This window comes from Pararge aegeria, chromosome 4 (assembly GCF_905163445.1).
Source record: "Pararge aegeria chromosome 4, ilParAegt1.1, whole genome shotgun sequence".
Classification (NCBI taxonomy): domain Eukaryota; kingdom Metazoa; phylum Arthropoda; class Insecta; order Lepidoptera; family Nymphalidae; genus Pararge; species Pararge aegeria.
In genome coordinates this window covers 14,525,109-14,549,292 of record NC_053183.1, presented here as the reverse complement: position 1 = coordinate 14,549,292, position 24,184 = coordinate 14,525,109, and the positions used below count along the sequence as shown (strand labels likewise).

General features: G+C 37.4%; 1 protein-coding gene across 4 annotated transcripts in view; it reads right to left on the bottom strand.

Moving 5' to 3' along the window:
* Positions 1–24,184, bottom strand: part of LOC120637676 — a 38,252-nt gene that overhangs the window by 8,345 nt on the left and 5,723 nt on the right. For 3 of the 4 annotated variants that reach the window (XM_039909619.1, XM_039909622.1, XM_039909620.1), the window contains exons 5-17: positions 19,887–20,073; positions 18,255–18,425; positions 17,138–17,313; positions 11,099–11,209; positions 10,904–11,025; positions 10,389–10,490; positions 8,789–10,296; positions 7,515–7,783; positions 6,564–6,746; positions 4,785–4,910; positions 3,430–3,574; positions 2,698–2,821; positions 906–1,029 (exon numbers count right to left, since the gene is read on the bottom strand). In XM_039909619.1, the coding sequence (XP_039765553.1) occupies positions 906–1,029; positions 2,698–2,821; positions 3,430–3,574; positions 4,785–4,910; positions 6,564–6,746; positions 7,515–7,783; positions 8,789–10,296; positions 10,389–10,490; positions 10,904–11,025; positions 11,099–11,209; positions 17,138–17,313; positions 18,255–18,425; positions 19,887–20,073 (3,348 nt within the window). The remainder of the gene's footprint in view (positions 1–905; positions 1,030–2,697; positions 2,822–3,429; positions 3,575–4,784; positions 4,911–6,563; positions 6,747–7,514; positions 7,784–8,788; positions 10,297–10,388; positions 10,491–10,903; positions 11,026–11,098; positions 11,210–17,137; positions 17,314–18,254; positions 18,426–19,886; positions 20,074–24,184) is intronic. The other variant, XM_039909621.1, reaches the window with a different exon arrangement.

Genomic DNA, 24,184 nt, shown 5'->3' with positions numbered 1-24,184 from the left:
AAAGTGTGGATGTTTGTTACTCAATCACGCAAAAACGGCTGAACGGATTTGGATGAAATTTAGCATGCATGTAGCCTTTGACATGGAAAAGAACATAGGCTACTTTTTAACCCGGGAAATAAGAGAGTTCCCGCGGGAATAAAAAAAAGTTAATCAATTAAATAATCACGGCGGCCTTACTACTCTGGACGAGCTCTGTCACAAAAAGTATATTAAGTTATCTACTAATCTTAGCTAAAGTATATTATTTGTCTTGTATATATAAATACCTTAAACGGCTCCCAAGTATTATTCCGTTAATTGATTTACACAATTAAATATATAGTACATATACAACGTGTAAATGAAAACCGAAATAATCCTTCAGAAGCTTCAGAGGAACATTACTGTCTCTAGACTTATCTTTGAAACCGAAAGGCTAATAAATTTTGAGTAAACCATTGCCATAGTTTATTCTGAAAAAAAAAACAGATACAGCCCTAACATGACATGCAAAATTAATTAATATGTAATTTAATTTTGGTACGCGTCGCGTAGCGTAGGTACTATGTACATGTCGGTCTTTTATCTTCAATAGGGTTGCCATAAGAAAACAATTAGTTTTGAATTCGTTTGTATGGAAAAATAAATTTGCTTCTTTTAGGTATAGATTTAATATTTTCACAGGGTGATTCCTCATGAAATATACTTACGCACCCTTCAACAGTATTTCGTTATTTCGTTACACGTTGTATATATAATATACTATGAAGAAAGCGAGTCACAAGACCCAAGCGGCACTCCTACCAAAATACCTATGTCCAGCAGTGGACGTCAATTGGTTAACATAATGATGATGATGTATGTGTATGTTATACGAAAGAGCTATGTGTTGTGTTTATGGAAGTACTGTCGTGAACACTTACGGCATTCTTCTGTTGCGTGCAAGTGGCGAAGTGGTGTGTCCAGTGCGACCTCTGGCACGAGTAGTCGCAGTACGACGTGTTCCAACAGCAGTAGAACTGAGCTTCTTGATTGCAGTTCGCGCACCTGCAATCACAAGTAAATATTGAATGCTACACTTGACTAAGGTGTTTGATTTAAAATGGGCATTAAGGTGCCTGAACATAACAAACAACAAATATTATTAATAGATCTATAATATACTAGCTGTTGCCCGCGACTTCGTCTGCGTTTGATTTTGTTTTTAAAGTATTCAGTATCGCTAAGCTTTAAATGAGTATAGTAGTATATATATATATAACATGTGACTGCCAATTAATTACAGACAAATAATTTGAAATAAAATAAAATTGCGACTATAATTAAAGATCTAAGCTATCCTATCTCTTAAGTTGGACCAGACTGCTCACGGTGTACCAATTTAATTTTAAATCGGTTAAGTAGTTTAGGAGTCCATCGAGGACAAACATCGTGACAGGAGATTTATATATATTAAGATGATTTATTCTGGTCCATATATATATTTGTGACTTTATTGTTATCTGCTGTACACAAGTACAGATGATGACAATGAATGGTATGCCGTGTGGTTTGCGCAGATCAGTTGTCAGGTGTCACCAACCCTCCACTTCACGCGGGTGTCATATGAGGCGACTATGGGAATATAACGGAAAACGGGCAGTAACGTCTGACCAGCGTGGTGATAATGGGAAAACTCTCCTGTTAGGAGCGGCTTTTAGTCCAGCAGTGAATTGTTATAGGCTATTGATATACACGAGTGTGACATTCTCTTGACGGAAAAAATTACCAGGTTACCTGATATTCACGAGTGTGACATTCTCTTGACGGAAAAAAATTACCAATACATTATTAGGTCACCTAGCTCGATTTTCTTAGTTATGTGGATACTTAAAAAATGTGGATAAAATAAATAAATAATAAACTTCGCCATCGACAATACATACCTACACACATTTTTTAATATTGTACATTAACATTAATAATATGCATATGAACACCCAGACACGGAAAAACATTCATGTTCATCACAAAAACATTTTCTAGTTGTGGAAATCGAACCCACGGCCTCGGCGACGTCGGCTCGGAAAGCAGAAAACAAAATCAGAAAGAGAAAAACATCTAGGTAGGTACGGATTGGATTGTACCTTATTTTGGTTATATTCAATTTGAGTAATTCAATTAAAATAAAAAAACTAAATTCTTACTGGAAAAGTGCAGTAGCATTTGAGATTTTGTCTCAGTAACGTTCGTTCGCATACATAATCTGATAATAAAAAAATCCTATACAAACTTGCATGGCGTCTCGTAACCCGTCCGCGCTATGACTTCAGAAAATTTTAACCGCTTTTTAAATAGGAAGCCGAGTAAGGCGCTTTATATAGGACCGATCTTTCTGGATTTCTAACATTTCTAGAGAATTCGTTATTAGCGTTATACATAGCGTAATATGTTCTTCTTGCAGTGCCGACTCCTATCGGAAATATACCATTGGCGTAAATTTTTTAGCCACGTAGCCGGCAATTTTCCCCTGAATAATGAGCTGAAGGAGTTCATATTTTTATTGTTTCTCATAATATGACCAAAATACTCTAATAATTAATATGTTATAGTTGCATAATACATTTAACAAAAACTGCCAATTTAATATGTACATGCAATAAGTACCTAAAAACTTTTAAAGAAAGCTTTAGATGAGTCTGTCAAAGGTTGATCCACCACGAAAGATATACTCACCACTGTTTAGTTTTAGCCGATTTTACAGCCGCCTCGAGTTCCACTTGCGCCACTCGCCGCATTTCGCTGACTGTGCGCGCCTTTTCTTTCTCAAAGGCTACTCGCATCTCCGTTATTAATAATTCTGCAATGTCAAAAATATCTTTATTAAAGTAGGCTGTTAGATGGCACTTTTGATACGTACATTACATGAGAAATATGTACACGGTAGTGAGATAATGGCGATAACCATATTCGTAAAGCTACGAGAGTTTCAAATGCGTCATGGTCTAAGAAGAAGCCGACAACAAACTTAGCTGGATGTTCAAAATATTTCGATGATTATTTTGAATAAATATCGTTGAATTGCGATGCAAGACTATTTCACACCTAGGATTAACTTTAATGTGGAATGTGTGGAATATCCATGAGATTTTGTGTGGATTTCTATATTTATATAATACTTAAGAGTGATTTAACTTCATTTGTTTTTTTTCATAATTGATAGACTTGCGCTGGACAACTATCATGCCTGATGTAAAGCAATGATGCTGTATATGTTGGGGCGCCCTTGCCTAGAAATACCTATTCACTCTTGCCTATGTAACAACAGGTAAATATTTAAATACTTAAAGATACAATAAATATTTACGTGAGAGTGAATACATGATATTAATAGACATCGACTATACCTTCAAAGGGGTTTAACAAATGTTTTTTTTAATGTCATTTATTAAAGTTAAATAAGCTTACCGTGTGTATGCTTCATTTCGTTGACCTCTTGTTGGTGCTTCCACTTGGCCTGTTCAAGCTGCACCTTCAGTAGCGTCGCCTGCGACGTGGGGTCATCTATCTTCTCCAACGAATCCTCCAACAGATTTCTGAAGAAATCCGCTAACTGGAGAATGAAAACTATTGTTGGTTTGTGTTTCTAAGGAATTCTTCGATCAATAATGTACTATATGTGTGACTGCCACGTTGGTGGGTTAGCACGTTCCACAGTCCACTGCAGATCACGAGGTCACGGTACAATATCCGGATCGGGTCTTAAGTAACCAGCTGTTGCCCGCAGCTTCGTAAGCCGTTTTTTTGCTTTTCCATGAATCCTGCGGGAACCGTATGTTTTCCCGAGTTAAAAAGAAGCCCATAATCCGGGGTATAATCTATCTCCATTCCAAAATTAAGCCAAATTGGTACAGAAGTTTTTGCGTGAAAGAGTAACAAACATCCATCTATCCACCCATTAAACAACAAACTTTCGCATTTATAATATTAGTTCTACATAATCTCCTCAAAGGTGTCCAGTGCGGATTGGTGGAGTCCACCAATCCGCACTGGACAATTGTGGGAGGACACCCGAGCTCTGTTGTGGGCCTGTAATGGGTTGATGAGATGAATATTAGTAGGATTCTTTTTTACTTAGTACCAAACCGGAGTTTGAAAATTGGCTATCATGAACCCTCTCTCACTTGGAGAGAACGATAAGCGGTCAGTACTGTGCTTGATCTCTGGCCGGTCTTGTCGGAGACGCCGTCCCACAGGAATATGAGATTGAGGTAACAGATTACACCTGTTTGCGCTATATCTCGCTTAGTTGGAAAATCTCTCTGGATATATTCCACCGTGGCCGAAATCGGTGATGGAAACTGTAGATTTGTATGCAAACAGCATCTTAAGATGATTAGCACCATTGACTATAAATTATAAAAAATAATAATGATACGACGTCTGTATGACATTTTTTTTTAATTACGCTTTCGTTAAAGTTCCGTGCAACCTCATATAACAAACCGAAAGGGAAATATAAGTGTTAATGATAGTGAGGTGAGGTTGATCTAAAACTTAGTATAAAGTTGTTAATAATAGTTTTATTATTCATCTCAATAAAGTTTTGGGTTGGCAAAGTTCATATGTTTATAAAAATTTAATTGATGGTTGGACGAGAATGTTCCAAAAAATATTCGAAATTTAAAGGTATATTTTACATTGGCAATTCAATTGTAATTCAAAACAATGCACGTCTATCAAATAAAGTTGTTAAATTCAGGAAGTCGAGATACGTTCTAAGAAAGATGCACTGTATATATATGAATATAGTTGTAGCTCACCTTTACAGCGTTCTGGCTGAGTTTGGCGGTAAGCGGTCCAGCACTTGAAGGTATGGGAACAGTACCGGCGGGCGCGTTCGGATCGAACGGGTTTACTAATGAAGGACGCTGTTGCAGGCGTGGCATCTAGAACACATGTTTTTTTTTTTAATTTTATAGTATTAAGTGTTAGACCAAGCAGATGGCCCAACTTAGGTGACTGGCCAACCAAACCATGGATCAGAGCAATTCGCAGAGCATGCAAGAAACACGTCTCACGTGCCGCTCAGTTTCCATAAACTTGAGCTACATTGCTGGTGTTAAATCCTCGTGGACCCGTTCTTTATGCAAATCTTGTACCCGACTCGAGTGATTAAAAAAATTTTTTTTTTAAATTCGATAACCGAAATAATACGTCATAGGCTTTAGAGGTACATCATGTACTGTCTCTGAGACTTATCTGAGAAACCGAAAACCTAATATGTTTTGAGTAAATCACTGCCATAGTTTTACTGTATAGAAAAATAAATATGCTTCTTTTGATTTAATATTTTTACAAGGTGATACGTATGCATCCTTCAAGATTATTTCGTAGGTCCTATTACAAGTTGTATATAGAAAATATAATTGTTTTTTTTATATTATATAACACTAGCTTATTGCTTGATGGCTTCGTCCGATTTTTCATAAGTCCCTGTACATTTTTTCGGGATAAAAATTAGTCCATGTGTTAATCCGAGGTATAATCTACCTCCACACCAAATTTCATTAGAATTAATACAGGACTTTTTGCGTAAAAGAGTATCAAGCATCCATATAACCAAAATTTCGCATTTATTATATTAATAATAAATTAATTTTTTTTTTTTTTGAATAATAAGAGTAGGACTAGGACTATGATAACAGTCATACTATTCTAAACTTAACTAAATTGGCACATCTGAATGTTGCACAATCCTAATCACTATGTTATTTGTTGAGAAGCAATACGTTAAGACTGAAGGTTCGAGCACCGGTAAATGGTGAGGTTGAGGAAAGTTGCCTACACTATATTCACGTCTATATAATATGATCTCTTAAGGTTCATTCCAAATTTCATTAAAATGAATACAGTAGATTTTGCGTAAAAGAGTAAAAACACAATCTATCCGAAACTTTGCATTTATAATATTAGCTAAAGTAGGAAAAGGACTATGAAAAGTCATACTATTCTGAACAAAATTGGCAGATCTGAATGTTGTACAATCCTTATTATCATGTTATTTGTGGAGAAGAATAGCAATATGTTAAGACTGAAGGTTCGAGCACCGGTAAATGGTGCGGTTAAGGGAAGTTACCAACACTATATTCAAGTCGATATAAAATGATATATCTTAAGGTTAGAATCGATACCAATGTAAGAAACATTGGTGCCATTCTATTCAGAGTTATGGAGAAGAATATAAATGTTTTAAGAGTTTCAATCTTAAGATTTGACGGCCAATTTTCGCAGTCGGCAGAAACCATTCTGAGTCCAAGGCTGGTTCAAGTCCCACAACTGGAACATGTTTGTGTGAAGACCAATAATGTTTTTTAGTATCTGGGTGTTTGCATATTACTAGTATTTAGGTATATTTTTCATAAAAATATTCATCAGTCATCTACGTACGTATATTATACGTACCCATAAGGTAGCCATAAAACAATCTACTTTTCATTTGGGGCTAGGTTGCGATGTGTGTATTTTCATAGTATATTTTTTTATTTATAAGAATCGACACCAATGTTGTTTACAGAATCGAAAAATAAACCAACACTCACCTCCACTGGTGTATTTTCACCATGATTATTATTATTATTATTAGAATTACCGCTGCAACTATTACTATTGTTTGATAATAATTGCGTAGACGAAAGCATAGAGAGCGGGTTGCATGGCGGTACGGGTATGAATTGCGGGTTGCGATCAGGTAATCCGTTCAAAACTGGTTGTGAGCCCGGACCCTGAAAGATATCGGCATCATCATTATGGATCCATTACTGGCCCCTACTGGGATCTTGTTTGATTAGGCGTTACTCACTTCGGCATTGCCTTGTCCGACTTTAGTTAGAACTCACATGAGAAGACTAACGACATTAGTCGATATCTAAAGTTACGACACCAATTCGGCGGAGCGTAATGTTTAAAAAAGGCTTGATTGAAGGCACAAGGTTGAACCCCGACTTACACGATCTTTTGGCCACCTATTGCTTAAGTCTGGTGCTAGTGTATCAAATAACAATTGTTGTGCTCTGAGTTACGTACGCGGCGATAAATTGAAAACATTTTTAGTACCTTGTTATTAAGATTTCTATGCTTCCACCATACCAGACCAGAAAAAAACTTACGAATAATATCCGTAGCGATATTCAAATTCAAAATTCATTTATTTAAAGTAGGACTAATATATAAGCACTTTTGAAACTCACAAGACAAGTCAGTCAATTTGTAGTGACTCAGATTGCTCTTTTTCAACATCATTTTATAGCTTAATCTTTTGAATTTCTGTTTTGTGAGAGATGAGAGCGGAGTTGCCTGCTTCCAAGCAGCCTTGTCTTTAAGGAATTCATCAATCTTGTAGTAACCACGATTTGTTTAATGTGTTTTAATATATTGTTTAAACTTAGGTAAAGGTAGATCTAATATTACTTTACGATAACCTAACGACTGTGCTAGAAGGCTGGCAGTAGCTGTTTTAATAAAATATTAGTTTAGAATACATGTTTACTTACATCACCACCAACTGACATCATAGGTTGTAAGCTGAAAGTCCACTGTCCGTTCACAGATGTAAGCAAGGGCACAGTGTGCACCGTGTTGGGAACTTGCCCAATAGTGGGCCCTTGACCAAGATTGGGAATCTGTCCAGCGGTGGGCACACATGTCGGGGTACTGTGAGTGTTGGTTACAAACGTTGTCGGAGCCTTCGATGCGGAGTTTGACAGAGAATTCATAGGTAAGGTTACATGTGGTGTTGTAAGGGTATTAACAACACTTTTCGCTGAAATAAGAAATCGAAGGTGAAAATACGCTAAGAAATCTCTCGGTAGTTGTACCAAAAAATATCTCGCGACAGGCTTGCGACCGGCTTGCAACAGGCGTAAATCTTGCAATCACTGCTGTCAAACGTCACTTTTATTTATTTATTGTATGGAAGACACGTTCGACAGCAGTGATTGCAAGATTTACGCCTGTCGCAAGCCGGTCGCGCGATACGTAATCACCCCGGCGATTAGGTTTTTTACTGATGATTCTGCTGTTTAGAGTTTAAAATAATGATTAAAACATGTGATTGCTTTTTTAACCGTATTAATTGACGGCCCAATCGATGGTGATTAAAATCCATCCCCTATGAACAGAACAAATCTTCGCAGGGCATGCCAGGAACACGACCTGCCGCCGTGGGTCTGATGTGCCTATAATATCACCGGCAACCACACCCTTCAGACCGGAACACAGCCTTGCAACAATGTTCTTAGCAGCGACGAGTTTTGTCACAAAAAGCTCTTCTACAACTTTAAAAAAGATACACCGTTACATTTACAGCTTTTAAGGAAGTTAAGCTCGAACAAATTCGCTTTTCCCTAGAAAACTAACGAAGAAAGGTTCCCATTTCGTGAGTAAAAACTAATTTTTACGGAAACTTTTTGACGACTGATGACAGATCTAGAATATTTTTTATCCCTATTTCTACCTAATAGCTCCAGTTCTGTGAAAATCGGATCGATAAATATTCGGCAAAGCTTATTTTACTTGTCTATGCTTTTCATAAGACTTATTTAATTTTTAAGCACAATTAGACACGTAATTTTTAAGGTTTCACATGTAGAACTAGCTGACGCGTCTGGCCGACAAAGCCGAAAAGAGATTGTAAGATTAGTAAAAAGATTATTGTTTTCAAGCACACAGAAGTTGCGAGAATTAACACAATAATGTAGTTATGGCGCTTTAAGTTCATAACCGCTTGAAAGCTAGACGAATATTTATGTAAGAAAATTAGACTTACGTATTGTTGTTGGTGCTTGAGGTCTTACTGTCTGGGTGTTCACATTCCCGTTAATAGTAATAGGACGGGTCGGCCTTTGTGCCGGCGCCTGAGTAGTCGGAGGCTTTATCGGGATATATACCATGGAATTTTTTCCATTTAACTCAGATCGACTATCACTGCCGTCCTTCCTAGGCTGAGGGAACGTTTTCCTAGCCCTGGCTCGCACGTCTGTTGTTTTCGCAACAGGTTTTTGGATTACGGGCGTAGCGACCACTTTATTTATTCTCACATCACGTAAGTTGACCAATGCGGGCGGATTCACCGGCCGCAAGTGAAAGGATTTCATCAAATCAAGTTTTTCCACTTGCCGATCCGCATCGTCAAAATCTACTGGTTCGTTTTTGACCTCTACTTCTACGACTTCCTCTTGCATGTCAATTTCTGGTTGTGGTGGTGGCGGTGCTGGTGGTGACGTCATTCTAGCAAACGACCTCACACCGACCCTGCCCACTACAGGTTTGTCAGAGTCAGTTCTCAAATTCTGCAGTATTTCTACCGCTTCCATGTTACGAACGTTTTCTGAGCTAGACGGCGTAAAAACATTCGATGCATTACTCGCTGCTATGGTTATTTCAATTGTATTTGGACTTGGACGTGCAGTGGTATTAGTGGTTGTGCTAGTACTTTGAGGTGCCGTTGAAAGACTACGCACGCTAGTTATTGTTGGAAGACCTGAAACATCTTGCTTAGGAGAATCCCTAGCTAGCACAGCTAAGGATATATTTTCATCAAGCTGCATTTGTTCCATAACAGGTGTCGAATTATCTGTAGCATTATTATTGGGTTTATCTGCTTTTTCAATAGGCTTCGCAGCTTCACCTTCTTTATATTTAGAAGGAATGATGATAGTCTCCTTAACTTTATCTTTTGTATTATCAGATAAATTTCCTTTATCGCTTTTCGTTTCAGCATTCTTGTCTACCTTTTCAACTTGGCTGCAATTAAGCGATTTATTCCTTGAACTTCGTTTTTGTGATTTGGATTTGTCATGGTGCTTGTCCTTTTCATTTTTGTCTGATTTTACGGATTTTTGTTTCGGGGTTATAGCTCTTTCTTCTTTTTCTTTTGGTGTGCTGGTTTTGGTCGGTCTCACTTTTGGTACAGCCTTAATCGGCGTTGTAGTAACAATTTGTTGCTTCTCGACATTATTAATTGGTACTTTCTCTTCATCCTTGGTACTCGCAGGTGTTGGAATTGGAACATCCTTATCATTAACTTTCTCAGCAGTTTTATCGGTTTTGTTATTATATTTTAAACTTTCTTCAGTCTTTTGGGTACTTTCTACTCCAATTTCAGTTTTCTTGTCGTTTTCAACTTTTTCGTCTTCGATTTTTTTTCTTTTTTCATTGGTGCTCGTATCCATTATTGTTATGACAGCCTCTACGAGACCTGACCTACGTCGTTTTCTGAGAGTCTCTTTTTCTTTTTTAGATAAAACGTATTCATCAACCTCCATTGTAGAATTTCTGTAAAATGGCAGCAATTGGTTATATTACATACAGTGGTTGATAATAAAATCAACCTAATAAAAATCGCTACATTAATTATTGTAACTCACTTGTCAATTGAAAGGTAATCTTTCTCTCGAGCAATTTCCGCACCATCCGCCATCTTTCGAGGTGTAATAATTGTTTTCGCATCCTCACTTTCGCTGACGTCACTAAAACCGTACGAATATAATAAAGCTGGTATGAAATAAATCCAATGTTTTTTCAACAACGTGTAAATGAAAACCAAAATAATCCTTTACATGCTTTAGAGGTACATTATGTCTCTAAGACTTATCTGTGAAATCGAAAACCTAATAGTTTTTGAGTTTACCACTGCTATTGTTTTGACATAAAGAAATCGGATATAAAATTAAGTAGCGTAGGTACTATGCTAGTGTCGGTCTATCGATCCTATCTTCAATAGGTTTGTCATAAGCAAACACGTAGAAAAATAAATATGGTTCTTTTGATTTAATATTTTTACAGGGTTATTCCTTATGAAATATACATTTGCACCTTTCAAAATTATTTCGTTATTCAGTTACACGTTGTATATTATAAGATATCCAATTGAACTCATTACCTTTCATTAACGGAACTTTTTGAACTTTTTGAATTTGATCGACTTTTGTTTTTAACAGCATTTGGTGATGCACTCGCTGTTTTTTCTTTTAGTGTCCTCACTTCGCCATCAAATGCAGGGATCTAAAGAATGTTAAAGGATGGTTATAACCTCAATAAAGATATACCATCAAACGAACTTGCAAATGTATCTTACCATCATTTTAAGCTGTTCACCTAACTTGGTTGGATCGAGGTGTGTCTTAAATGCTGCATAAACGAACTTCCCATACTTTTGGGTTATGTTACGAATATGATCTTCTGCCTCCTAAAACAAAAAAAAATTTATGAAAAATCTTATAAATACAAGTAAATCGTGCGCAAAATTATTTCAAACAGTTTTATTTAAAGCAATTAAGTATCTTTGGTCTTCAAAACTTTTCGTTAATTGACCCTTTACATAAACATATTTTCAATTTAGCAATATAAATAATAATTAGGACAGTAATCATATTCTAATCGGAAAACACAACAAGATTATTAGTATTCAATTAAAAAAATAAGAAACTGCATAACTGAGTAACAAAATGAACAATAATTTAATTAATTTTTACATTAGGTACCACTAATTGATTTTACGCAAAGTTCTTGTATAAATACATCAGAAAAAAAGTCTTAACTCTATAATGAGAATTATGTTCATTCACTATTTTCGTTTATTGCAATGTTTATCAATATTCTCAATTTTTTGTTCTTACGTAGAAGCAACAGATTATACTATTGTAGAAATTGATATTCCATCAGTAAGTTCACATGGTTTAAGAAATGGCCCGTTAAGGCGTCCTTGGAGTAAATTCCAAAGTAAAGGTAATTTGTAACTACTGTCTTTCAATGCCGCATACCTTCACTTGAGTCGTACGAGGCGATTAAGGGAATACAACGGAGAACGGGAAGCAGCGTCCTCTGTGCTACTACTACCATCCCGTCTGCCCAGCGTGGTAATTACGGCCAAGCCCCCAAGTTGAGAGAGGCCTTTAGTCCAGAAGTTTAATATTAAAGACTGCAATAGACTATTCAAAAAAATTCAAAATTCATTTATTTCAAGTTGGCCTAATTTATAAGTCAGTCTGTTTGAAGTGACTCTACCACCGTTTCGGAAGGCAGACTCCACTGAGAAGAGCCGGCAGGAAACTCAGCAGATTGCTTTTTCCCCACATCATTTTATAGTTTAACAATCTTTAGAATTTTTTGTTTCGTGAGAGATTAGAGCGGAGTGGCCTGCTTCCAAGCAGCCTTGTCGTTAAGGAATTCATCAATCGTGTAGTAACCTCGATTTTTTAAATGTGTTTTAATATATTGATAAATATTGCTGTTTTTTTCTACACGGAACATTGATAGTGAAAAGATCAGCTCAAATTATAAATCCAAATAATCTCTTTTTCTTGTTTTTGAAGGATTATAGCTGCTAGCTACCATAAAGGTTGCCTGAGCATCATCGTGGCGTTGGGGGCGATAGCGAAACTGGCCAGTGGTTGAGCCCCTGGGGATACATCCTTAACCTTGGACTTCGACTTAGGTTCACATTTGGACTATGTTTAGGTTTTTGGACTAGAGTTGTGTAGGAACGCCCCCATGGCCTTGGTTTATTTAACCCGCGTCAAAAGTCTTAATGACAAGGTTGCTTGGAAGCATCTGGCTCCGCTTTCATCTCTCACAAGATAGAAAAATGAATTTAAAATGTAAAATGTAAATTGTTGATATTGGAAAAGAGCAACTGCTGCGGCTCATTTGATGAAAACCATCGCATATAAGCAGCGTAAAGTATTGCAGAGCATGCAAGGAACAAGTCTTACAAATGCCTTCCTGTGTACATCATAACTACGGCGGCAAAGACACTCTTCAGACTAGAACGCAGCAATGCTGCTTGACGATAGTACTTGCGCGGACAAGTTTTACTATATATCTATCTTTGATGCAGGTCCAAATAACAACGGCAAACGCAATAAAAGATGGAGAATATTTTGTCAGCTTCCTCTAGGAAAAGGAGTTTGTTACGGAAACCTTAAAAGGTACGTTGTTATTTAGTGCGACGAGGGACTTTAATGGTCGATTGACGCTGTGGGCAGTGACCCTGCTTTCCGAGTCCAGGGCTGTAATCCCATAACTGGAAAATGTTTTATGTGATGCAAATTAGTTTTTCAGTGCACGGGGGTTTTTTTGTCTATTATAATATATATATATATATATATATATGTGAGTGTGTGTGTGTGTGTGTGTGTGTGTGTGTGTGTGTGTGTGTGTGTGATTGTGTGTTGTATTAGTATATTTAAAATACAAATAGGCGGATAGAATAATTAACGGTGTCACCGCACCGGTTAACTTAAGGGTAGGCTTTATAAGAGTTATAAAAAGCCTACCCTTAAGTATTTATAACTCGTGGTGAAGATTTTCTTCATTTTATACCACCTACATACCCTGTGAACCTCCTATGCACGCCACTGACCGCACCGTACTATCTACTATCGTTGATTTCAATTATGTATAAGCTAATGATGTTTAAAAGAAGTAATCTTTCTTCAACATCAGTACACTAAAGCTGTTAATAAATGCGCACGTTTAAAAGTAGGTGACGTATAAGTTAGCAAAAATGAGAATTATTATTTTTCAATAATTTCACATATAAAGGAATATAGCTTGACTTTTTGACTACGGAACCCAAAAAAAAGGCTACAAAATATACTTAAAATGACTAGGATGTAACTTTCCTTAAACATAATGTATGTTGGAGGGTCCTTTTTAGGGTAGAATTGTAGAAACCAATTAGTGGTACCGGTTTAATATAACTGCCACAGTCCGTTATAGTTTAGTCGGTTACCATCTTAGGCTGCATTATCATTTCGCACCTGCGGGGAGATAAAAATTATGTCCACTGTCAGGGGATATAATCGGGGGATATAATCGGGATACATAATTTTAACGTGACCAACTGCTAAAGCACGGTAACATGAGAAGATTACTCCCGTTTATTATTAAACATACATTATTTGGATATTATTTTCTAGTGCGCCAATGCTCTGAGAGTTGATAAAGCTGTGGGAGAAGCTGTGGATTATATTATTATCTACTAAAAGTGAAAAAAAAATTCTTTTATATTGTCCATTTTCAGCCTTTGGAAGACAGATGGCGACAGCAGTGTTATAAACTGGTCTATTAATCATTTGCCAATGGAAATTCATATACCTGGATACAACTATTGTGGGCCAGGTACAAAGTCGGACACAAAAGAAAGTATCAACCAGTTGGACGAATACTGCAGAGAACACGATATGGCCTACCAGCGATCAAAAGATTTAAAGGATCGTCACAAAGCTGATATAATACTGATAAGAATGGCAAGGAGCCGCATAAAAGCGCCAGATTCCAGTGTAGGAGAAAGAATAGCAGCTCAGATCATTAATAAAGCGATGTCGAAAAAAGTTAAATTTGGTGCGCTTGTGGGAAATAAAGAAATGTATAATCCTCGATATTAGAAGAGTACGAATCAAATACGTACGTCGCACAGACTTTTCGAAATCTGATTCCAATTTTAAACATACTCAAGATCACTGATTCCTCGAACTTTGATAAGTCAAATAAAATGCATACATATAATTTACCTCACATGATACTTTAATAAGATATGTACATATTGTCAGCTGCCATTTTCAGATAGGCAACAATTATTGGTAGAGTACATAAACCCATTAAAACTGCCGTAAGTTAAGTTTACAAACAATAGTGAATTTGGGATACATAACTCAATCTTTAAATTAATTAATGAATACTTTTATTGTTAATAAAAATTTAACGAAAAGTATACAATTTGGCGGCCTTATCGCTACAAAACGATCTCTAACAGGCAACCAATGGCGTAAAACACTACTCAAAAAGGGAGTTAGATGCACATAAATATACATATATATTCGCATATATACCTATGTATATATAATAAACTTAAAACATTATATATAGATAAAATGTATATTTTTGAAAATTTTACAAGATAAAAACGGTTTTTCTATGATCTTGATAAAACGATAATGCATTAATAGAAAATTGCACTATTTATAAACTTTTCTTACTTTGGTTAAGTAATGTTGTAACTGTTCTTAAAACTGTATTTATCATGCTTTAATAAGTGTATTAAAATGTATTTAAATATTATATTTACGAGGTGGTATTTAAAAAATATTTTTTGAGACTTTCTTTGCTTATTAATAATTAACTTACGTGTCTAATCTATGAAATAATTCAACTTGAATTATAAGAAAATCTAATAGAAATAATTTCATATATTCGAATCATCGATCAATAAAAACGCCAAGAAGTAAAGAAATATGAATTATACAACCGTGTGAAATAATGAAAAGTTTTGGGCATAGCTAAGACAAGCTTTAAAGACCGGCCGATTCCCACTACTGGAAAATGTAGTGCGATGAAGATAAATGTATTTCAGTGTCTGGGTGTTTATCTGTATATTATTAGTATTTATGTATATTATTCATCGAACCATATCGAAGGCTTCGCTTTGCTCTCTCGCAACGCTTAGCTACTTAATAAATGGTTAATGGCCAAGCAGTCCTAGTGACGATACAAATTGTTTCATGTCCAAAAATCGTAATATGGCCAGTGAACACGTGGGTACGATTCATTTATATGTGTAAAGCTAGGTTTCCATATCTATGGATAGTTAACATCCTACCGACAAAGACGCTAAGGGATTTAGTATGTATGTATGAATGCTAAATCGCTTAGCTAAGGTCGCGTAGAAACCGATTAGAGGTACGGTTTAATTATAACGGCCATACTCTCTAACAGGTAGCTCGCTACCATCTTAGAATGCATCAACACTTACCAAAAGGTGAGATTGCAGCCAACTTGTAGTGCAAATAAATATTTTTACGTTTAGCTTTTTCCGGCTTTTGTTCACAGATTCGCATAATATAGTTTCATTACGCTTTTTTCATATTTATTCGCAATTAATTACGCCTTTTAATTTAAAAGTTATATGGTTATAAAAGGACGGACGTTCGGACAGACAAACGTAAAGCATTTCACCTAAGTGAACCTATGTTCAGGTTAACCACTACACAGTGCTTGATGAAGCCTGCATCATGGAGATGGATATAGGATACTTTTTTTACCCTACTCCAGGATAGAGACGGAAGGACGAGAACCTAACACAATGACATGAGAAGAGCACATAACACTCAATCTAACATCCAATGGACCCAACTTATTCTTGAAATTATACAAAGTTTAAGGAATTAAGTTTAACTGACAAAGACTGGTTTTTATCAGATTCGCCATATCAAAAAATATAAAATTTCAAATTTCACTTAATATCAACTATAAAAATTCAAAAATTTTAATAACCTCAAAAAAATTCAGTTAACTGAAATTAGTCAGATTATAATAGATAGTCACATAATAGAGATAACCTCATTCCAGCAGATTCTAGATTTGCGACAGACATAATCCCGACATAGCTCAGCGAGTTGCGAAGCTGAAGTGGCAATGGGCGGGGCACATAGCTCGGAGAACCGATGGACGTTGGGGTCTTAAGGTGCTGGAATGGCGACCCCGCACCGGTAAACGCAGCGTAGGTCGGTCCCAAACGAGGTGGACAGATGACATCAGGCGAGTAGCTGGGAGCCGTTGGAGGCAAGCGGCCCAGGACCGTGCATTGTGGAACTCCCTACAAAAGACCTATGTCCAGCAGTGGACGTCAATTGGTTGAGATGATGATGATGATGATGATAATCCCGAAAAGCTATTGCTAAACAAGCTCTCCTTGAAACCTAGCTTTAAAGAGTATTCAGTAAGTACTTCAATATAAATAGTATATTAGTATACGGTTGTTTCCGACGTTTGACCATGCACAGTATGAATTCTAAAGTACCGTACGATCCTTTTCGCATAATAATAAAGGCATGTTTATAATACCTGATTGTTTTAAGATAAAATCGCAATCGCACACTTTAATGAATGCTACAAATATAATAAATGCGAACGACGTTCACGTTAAACTACTTAACGGATTTTATTATAACTTCCCAGTATAAAAATGGCATTATATAATGAGTAGGGTCAAGTAAGACAGAATATATTGTTGACCTATACAGTTCTAAAAAGTACTTCTTTATCTCTCAGGAAACCAGAGTTTTACGCAGACAAAGTCGCGGACATCCACTAGTACATAATGAAAAACACATACATGCATGCTTTCCAGTATATCCTGACGCTTGGCTTTGAAATTGTTCGGATCCTTTTCGCAGTACAGGAAGCAATCTCTCGCGGGAACCCATGCGCGGTCGTGGGCGCCGAAAAACCTCACGTCCACCAATCCCTGACTGTTGACAGACATGCCTTTCGCCGGCCAGTATGGGAAACCTGCAACAACGAATTTTAAATAACTTTACTTATACGACGTTTAACGAAATTACTAAATACTGTTGAAGGGTGCATAAGCATATTTGATAAGGAATCACCCTGTTAACATATAAAATCAAAAGAAGCATATTTATTTTTCCAAACAAACTAACTTAAAACATTTTAAGTGTTTATTTATGACAACCCTACTATAGATAAAAGACCTACCTACCACGTACTTACGCTACGCGACGCGTACCTAATAAAGTGGCATGATTTTAATTTTGCATGTGATGTTAGGGCTGTAACTGATTTCATTCAGTAAGAACTATGGCAGTGGTTTACTCAAAAACTATTAGTATTTCGGTTTCACAGATAAGTCTCAGAGACAGTACATAATGTACCTCTAAACTTGTTAAGTATTATTTCGGTTTTCATTTAAACGTTGTTTTACTAAATGCATTAAACAGATTCAACGTAGGACCACGTTAAGTGATTGAAAAGTCTTCTATCTCAACTAACAACAGAGGTTACCCTCTATAGGAGATACATCTGCAAATCAGTATCGAGCCTCATGGTTTTGTATTTAGGAGGTCCCAGGTTAGACCCGGCATTTTTAATTACTGAATTCTCTGTGGTTACCAGTTGCCATCCTATAGATAAAGATGTGCCGTTCCGCTACGGTGCATCGTACTAACCGACAAGTGGTAAGAGGTTTAATATAAATTATATTCCATACCCCTAACTTACCCCTCTTACAAAGCATCACCAGTTAGTAAAAGTAAAAAAAAATGTTTCTTAGACCAGACACATACCATATTATTATACTGCAACATCAGTCACCACCAGGTGAGATTTCAGTCAAGCGCTAACTTGTAGGGGAATAATAAACCGACGCGTCACGTTTATATCGTCAAAATGGCGTCAATTGTATCGCGTATTTAAGAGTTATTATAACGAACCTTTAAGTTTAGCCCACAGTAGCATGTGTGGTGTGGAACACACGTCGGTGAACCAAGTGGGGCGCCGGGCGTGGGCTGCCGAGTAACATTCCGGACAGGCTTCTATTTCACCCATCTCGGCGCGACAAGAACGCACCAGCGCTCGGGCCGCACCGGTCAGTTTCGATTGCACTGAAAACAACAGTAAAATATCACGAAAAATCCAAAACGTGTAATTTCATTTATAATGTTTAATGCCTTAGAAATAACCGTCGGAATAATTATTTCTTCTTTTATCGCGGTCCGAAATTTGAAAGGTGCTGTCAGTTGAAGTTGTTCTGACAAAATACTAGATAACTATTCCGTCTTTATGCCACGAATATTTGTATCTAAGTGTCAGCATTTATGTTTAGCGGTTTTTACTAGTTTTTCCTAGTGGCTAGGAATTTCTTACTTTTTGGGCGATCGAGTTCGATCGATACGCACGGCTCAAAGTTACGTGTGTGTTTATCAATTAAATATCACTTGTTTAACGGTGAATGTACACATTACCGACATGGCTCAACGAGTCGCGAAGCTTTAGTGGCAATGGGCCGGGCACATAGTTCGGAGATAGGATGGACGTTGGGGTCTCAAGGTGCTGGAATGGCAGCCCCGAACTGGTAAGCGCAGCGTTGGTCGACCCCCAAAAAGTTGGACAGACGACATTAAGCGCGTCGCAGGTAGCCGCTGGATCCAAGCGACTCAGAACCGTGGAACTTGGAACTCCCTACAAAAGACCTATGTCCAGCAGTGGACATCTATCGGTTGATGTGATGATAATGATGATGATGTACACATGAATGTACACATTGTGAGAAAACCCGCATACCCGAGAGACCTATATAATGTTGTCAAAAGCGTGTGAACACACGAGAGGTTAGCCATAGCCCCGAGTTAGGCCGATAATGGGTTGACTATGATGATGATCATTTGCATAGAGTGCATGACATATTCACGCCTATTACTCTCTAATAAATAAGCTGCTTTCTGCTTTGCTACTTTGCTTCATGTATGTGACCTACGCAAAACTATAACTAAACGAATGACCTATGTCCGTCTTTCGTTTCATGTTTCCTTTTCACATTAATTACAATTTTGTTTTTAAATTTTTGTGTGGGTGATATCTAGTCATTTCGCGTATCGACTGAATCGATTTTTGTTACTCCATTGTTTTGAAGTATCAATTGAGTGTCAGCAGTACTTATGACTTCGCCTCGGTATTTATTTCCCGGCTATATGCGTCTCCTATCTCATAACCTTGATTTAGCTCAAAGAGTAAATCTTACATTCCAGAGAGCCATAAGCATTATCTATACTTACGTTAGAAATGCGAAAGTGGGTTTGTTTGTTTGTCTTTCTTTACGTTCTAACTAAGCAATCAACTTGATTTTTGGCATAGAGTCAGTTGAAAGGACGGAGAGTGACCTAGGCTACTCTCTATCTCAAAACAAATGGTATTACAATCGCGGATGAAAAACGCGAGCAACGGCTGGTACATATTGCCTAGATTTAAATTAAACATAATTATACTTAAAATAAATAAATACATCCATCTTATAAGTTAAAGAAAATAATAATAAATAAAAATAAAATTCTTCGAAAATAACATACTCATACATGTGTTAAATATAATGCTGTTGTGTAGGATCCACTGTGCGTCCGCGAGAAACGCCTCCGTGCTGCCATAGAGGCCGTCTATTATGTTCTTCTTCATCAGAGACAGGTCCATTGGATGCACCACGTACTTCTCGTAATCAGGGAAGGCAACTGTGTCTACGGGAACCATGAATGGCTCCACCTATAACAAAATACCACAGAAATTAAACTTGGTTACTTTTATAAAGACTAGAAAACAGAATGTAACTCTGAAGTCCATATTTTCATATCACTGAAACAAATAGTAACCTACAGTTTAATGATGAAAGATGGCCGGACTGAATCAAGTCACGAATGGCTGCGAAGATATATTTTTAGCAATACAATGCCAGCCTTATACATAGAACTTATACGAACGACCCTTCTCAAATTCATGCCGGAAATGTAAAATTGTGCGATTTGTCCAGCATATCATAAATATCATTGAATTTCCTCCTGTTCATTGAAATAACTGACCTGCCGACGCATTTTTTGTACGAAGAAAATCACTTTGAGATTTAAAACAATGTGTTACAAGTGTGTGGAAGGTGTCAAGGAAAAAACGTATAAAGCGTCATTTCACTCGATAATTCGCACTACACGAACGTAGGTATCTATTGTTATTAATATTAGCAAATATACTAAACGTTATTAACACTATTGATAACAGCTTACACTACCGTAAACGCGATTCAAGACGTGTTGTGTCGTATGAAATCTTACCAACACCCAAATATACGTAACGTGTGTCGGTTATTCGCACCGACTACACCACCTTAAAAGATGCCAAGCTGAAGATCCAAGCTTTACATTATAAAGTACTCAAACACAGCTTTCATAGTCTCGCCTAATTGAGAGGACATCCGGCAGTATTAAACGGCTTAATATAGGCCACGTTGATGGAAAGCGAAGCCGAGGATTTAACTGGGAGGCGAACCTAAAAGACAGAAGCTAACATCTCATGGTCACGTCCCACAGCCATGAGGTCCTAATAACAAAGAAGAATATTCTATTTAGTAACATTAAAGGTCGCCTACTGGTCGACATTTAACCATAATCAATTTAAATTGCAAGTTTGAATATTATGGGTTCTATTGACAAAGACTATATACCTCTTTAGGTAATCACTGATTTCGCCAAGGCTGCCACTGTACTTTTTTTTTTCAATTCGTGTACCCATGTGTCAAATACATGGTGTGTGTAATGTGTTTTTTATGTATTTAATGCATAATTTTTAAATATGAGTATTCTGCACTCCTTCTCTACCTATATATCATAAACTATAAGTGTGGGAAAGGAGAATGCCGGATGTAGTATAGGATTTGGTTTCACATAGTACTTCATCATCATCACATCAACCGATAGACGTCCACTGCTGGACATAGGTCTTTTGTAGGGAGTTCAAAGTTCCACGATTCTGAGCCGCTTGGATCCAACGGCTACCTGCGACGCGCTTAATGTCGTCTGTCCACCTCGTTGGGGGTCGACCAACGCTGCGCTTACCAGTACGGGGCTGCCATTCCAGCACCTTGGGACCCCAACGTCCATCCTTTCTCCGAACTATGTGCCCGGCCCATTGCCACTTAAGCTTCGCGACTCGTTGAGCTATGTCGGTAACTTTGGTTCTTCTACGAATCTCCACATTTCTGATTCGATCGCGTAGAGATACTCCGAGCATAGCTCTCTCCATCGCCCGCTGAGTGACTCTAAGCCTTCTTATGAGGCCCACAGTTAACGACCATGTTTCAGAGCCATAGGTCATCACTGGCAACACGCACTGTTCGAAGACTTTCGTCTTCAGGCACTGAGGGATTTTTGACGAAAAGATGGCACGAAGTTTCCCGAACGCTGCCCATCCGAGTTGGATTCGGCGGTTCACCTCCTTCTCGAAATTGGACCTACCTAACTGGATCGTGTGTCCTAGGTATACGTATTCGTCAACAATTTCGAGTGCAGTGTTCTCAACGATTACTGGTTGAAGCGGAACATGAGCATTAGACATAATCTTCGTCTTGCTCATGTTCATTCGTAGGCCAACCTGTTGAGAAGCTCTGCTGAGGCCATTGAGCATCGTATTTAGGTCTCCCAGAGTCTCTGCCATTATGACTACATCGTCGGCAAACCGAAGTTGAGTGATGTACTCGCCGTTAATGTTGATGCCAAGTCCGTTCCAATCCAGAAGCTTAAAGACGTCCCCTCCAACGCAGCGGTAAATAGTTTCGGGGAGATAACATCTCCCTGTCGCACGCCTCGCTGCAATTGGATTGGTCTCGTAGTCTGATCCTGTATACGAACTGACATAGTGGCGTTTTTGTACAAACACTGCAACACTTGGATATACCGGTAGTCAATTCGGCATCTCTGCAGTGACCTAAACACAGCCCAAGTTTCCACCGAATCAAAGGCTTTTTCATAGTCCACAAACGCTAAGCAAAGTGGCCGGTTATACTCTTCAGTCTTCTGTATAACCTGCCGCAGTGTATGAATGTGGTCTATGGTACTAAAGCCCTTACGGAAACCGGCTTGTTCGGGAGGCTGGAAGTCATCAAACCTACGAGCGAGACGATTCGTAATGACTATCGAAAACAGCTTGCAACACTAATCACATAGTACTTATAAGGTGCCTTCTTGGAATTTATCTCATTTTGAAGGGTTTAATAATTACATTACATTACCAAAAACATTAAAACTCTAGTTCACCGGATTGCAGAGTTACATGCAAATGAAGTTCGTGAATTAAGGTTATTTTAGACACATGCGATTATTGTACCTACCTATTTATTGATGGTACTGTTCACAATATATTAGAACCACTATTTCATTAAAAGATTTTTAAACCGTCGAAGTTAAGGCTTGGGATTTGAGAGGTTTTTTTAATAATAAAAACTTAATTTTTGATACCAATTTGAATGAGGCACCAAACGAAACCGTGTTCCGGCATTCTCCTTTCATACTCCTACGTCCGCGCAATTTTCGTAAAAAAGTACAAAGTTTTCCTTCACGTATGTATCTATAGAAGATACATAGAAGATTTCTGCTACTTCTCTATAAATAAGATCCATAACTAAGTCGCTGTTAAATCACGCGTTTTGTACGAAGACGGCAGATTGGCAATTTGCTGAAAAATTACTGAATCGGATGGCAGATAGGCGTTTGTGTAAGACGTAGCTTCGGATTTTAACAAGGTTCAGAGTTATATGCAGTGTTTTGTCACTTAAATTATCAGAGCGAGAAAAAACGCTGCACGACTATTCGGACGTTATGCCACGATCAATGTAATTCCTAGAGTATAATGGTCACAGAGTGTAGTTTAACTTTGTTCAGAATTAATTAACAGTTTATATGAGACTAAGTTCGGTATGAGATATAGTGTTTTTATGTCTCAGGGGATATATGAAGCCAGATCTTTGTAGATTTAAGCCTTATTGTTTCTGGATAATACCCGAAGCCACGCGTATGTCATTAATAAATTACTGGCGGGGAGTGGGCAGCACGTGTTTCGCAACGTGCACTATACCAACCATTAAGTGTTCACGCAACCTGTAGGGTACATACTACAGTTATTTCAAATATGCCAAATTACCAAAGACAGTAAAGTTGGCGCTTCTTTACCAATTGATGCTTCGGTGCTAATTTGTACTGAACATTACAAAAACGATGGCATTGAGATTAGTTTGTCTATGGTAAAAATAAAATGCACCGTTCCATTTGCGCCTCTATCTATTGAAGCAAAGCATGTGTTTCTAATATTAGAAATAAATCTAAAAGAAACTTCTCTTCCTTAAACTTAATACTTAAAAGCAGTACTATAAAATTATAATATAGTTTACACCTTGCTTGGTTAATATACGATGTGTAATGAGAGTCAATGTTTTTTAGGAGATTTACTTTCAAACCATTTATCATCAATTACTAAGACAATTATATTTTCATCAGCTTTATTTATAATAATAATACTTATGCAGGTAAATTATTTATAATTTGTTTTTCCAGTGAACAAAATATTTACTCGATATACTATACATTATATCGTACCAAGAGTTATTTAGTTGTTTGAGTAGGTACAGTGGGTGCAAACACACGCATTAACGAGATAATTCGATAGTTCCTATATAATATGTTTACGGGCAGGCATGACAAATACCGAGGACGGGCCGAGAAATGCAGAACAAGCATAACACTCCGTTCTACGTGAATCGTTTATTATTAGCACAGAGAGAGACGGCGATAGCGACACGCCTGTATCGATTATTTTGCGTCGGAAAGGGAGGGGA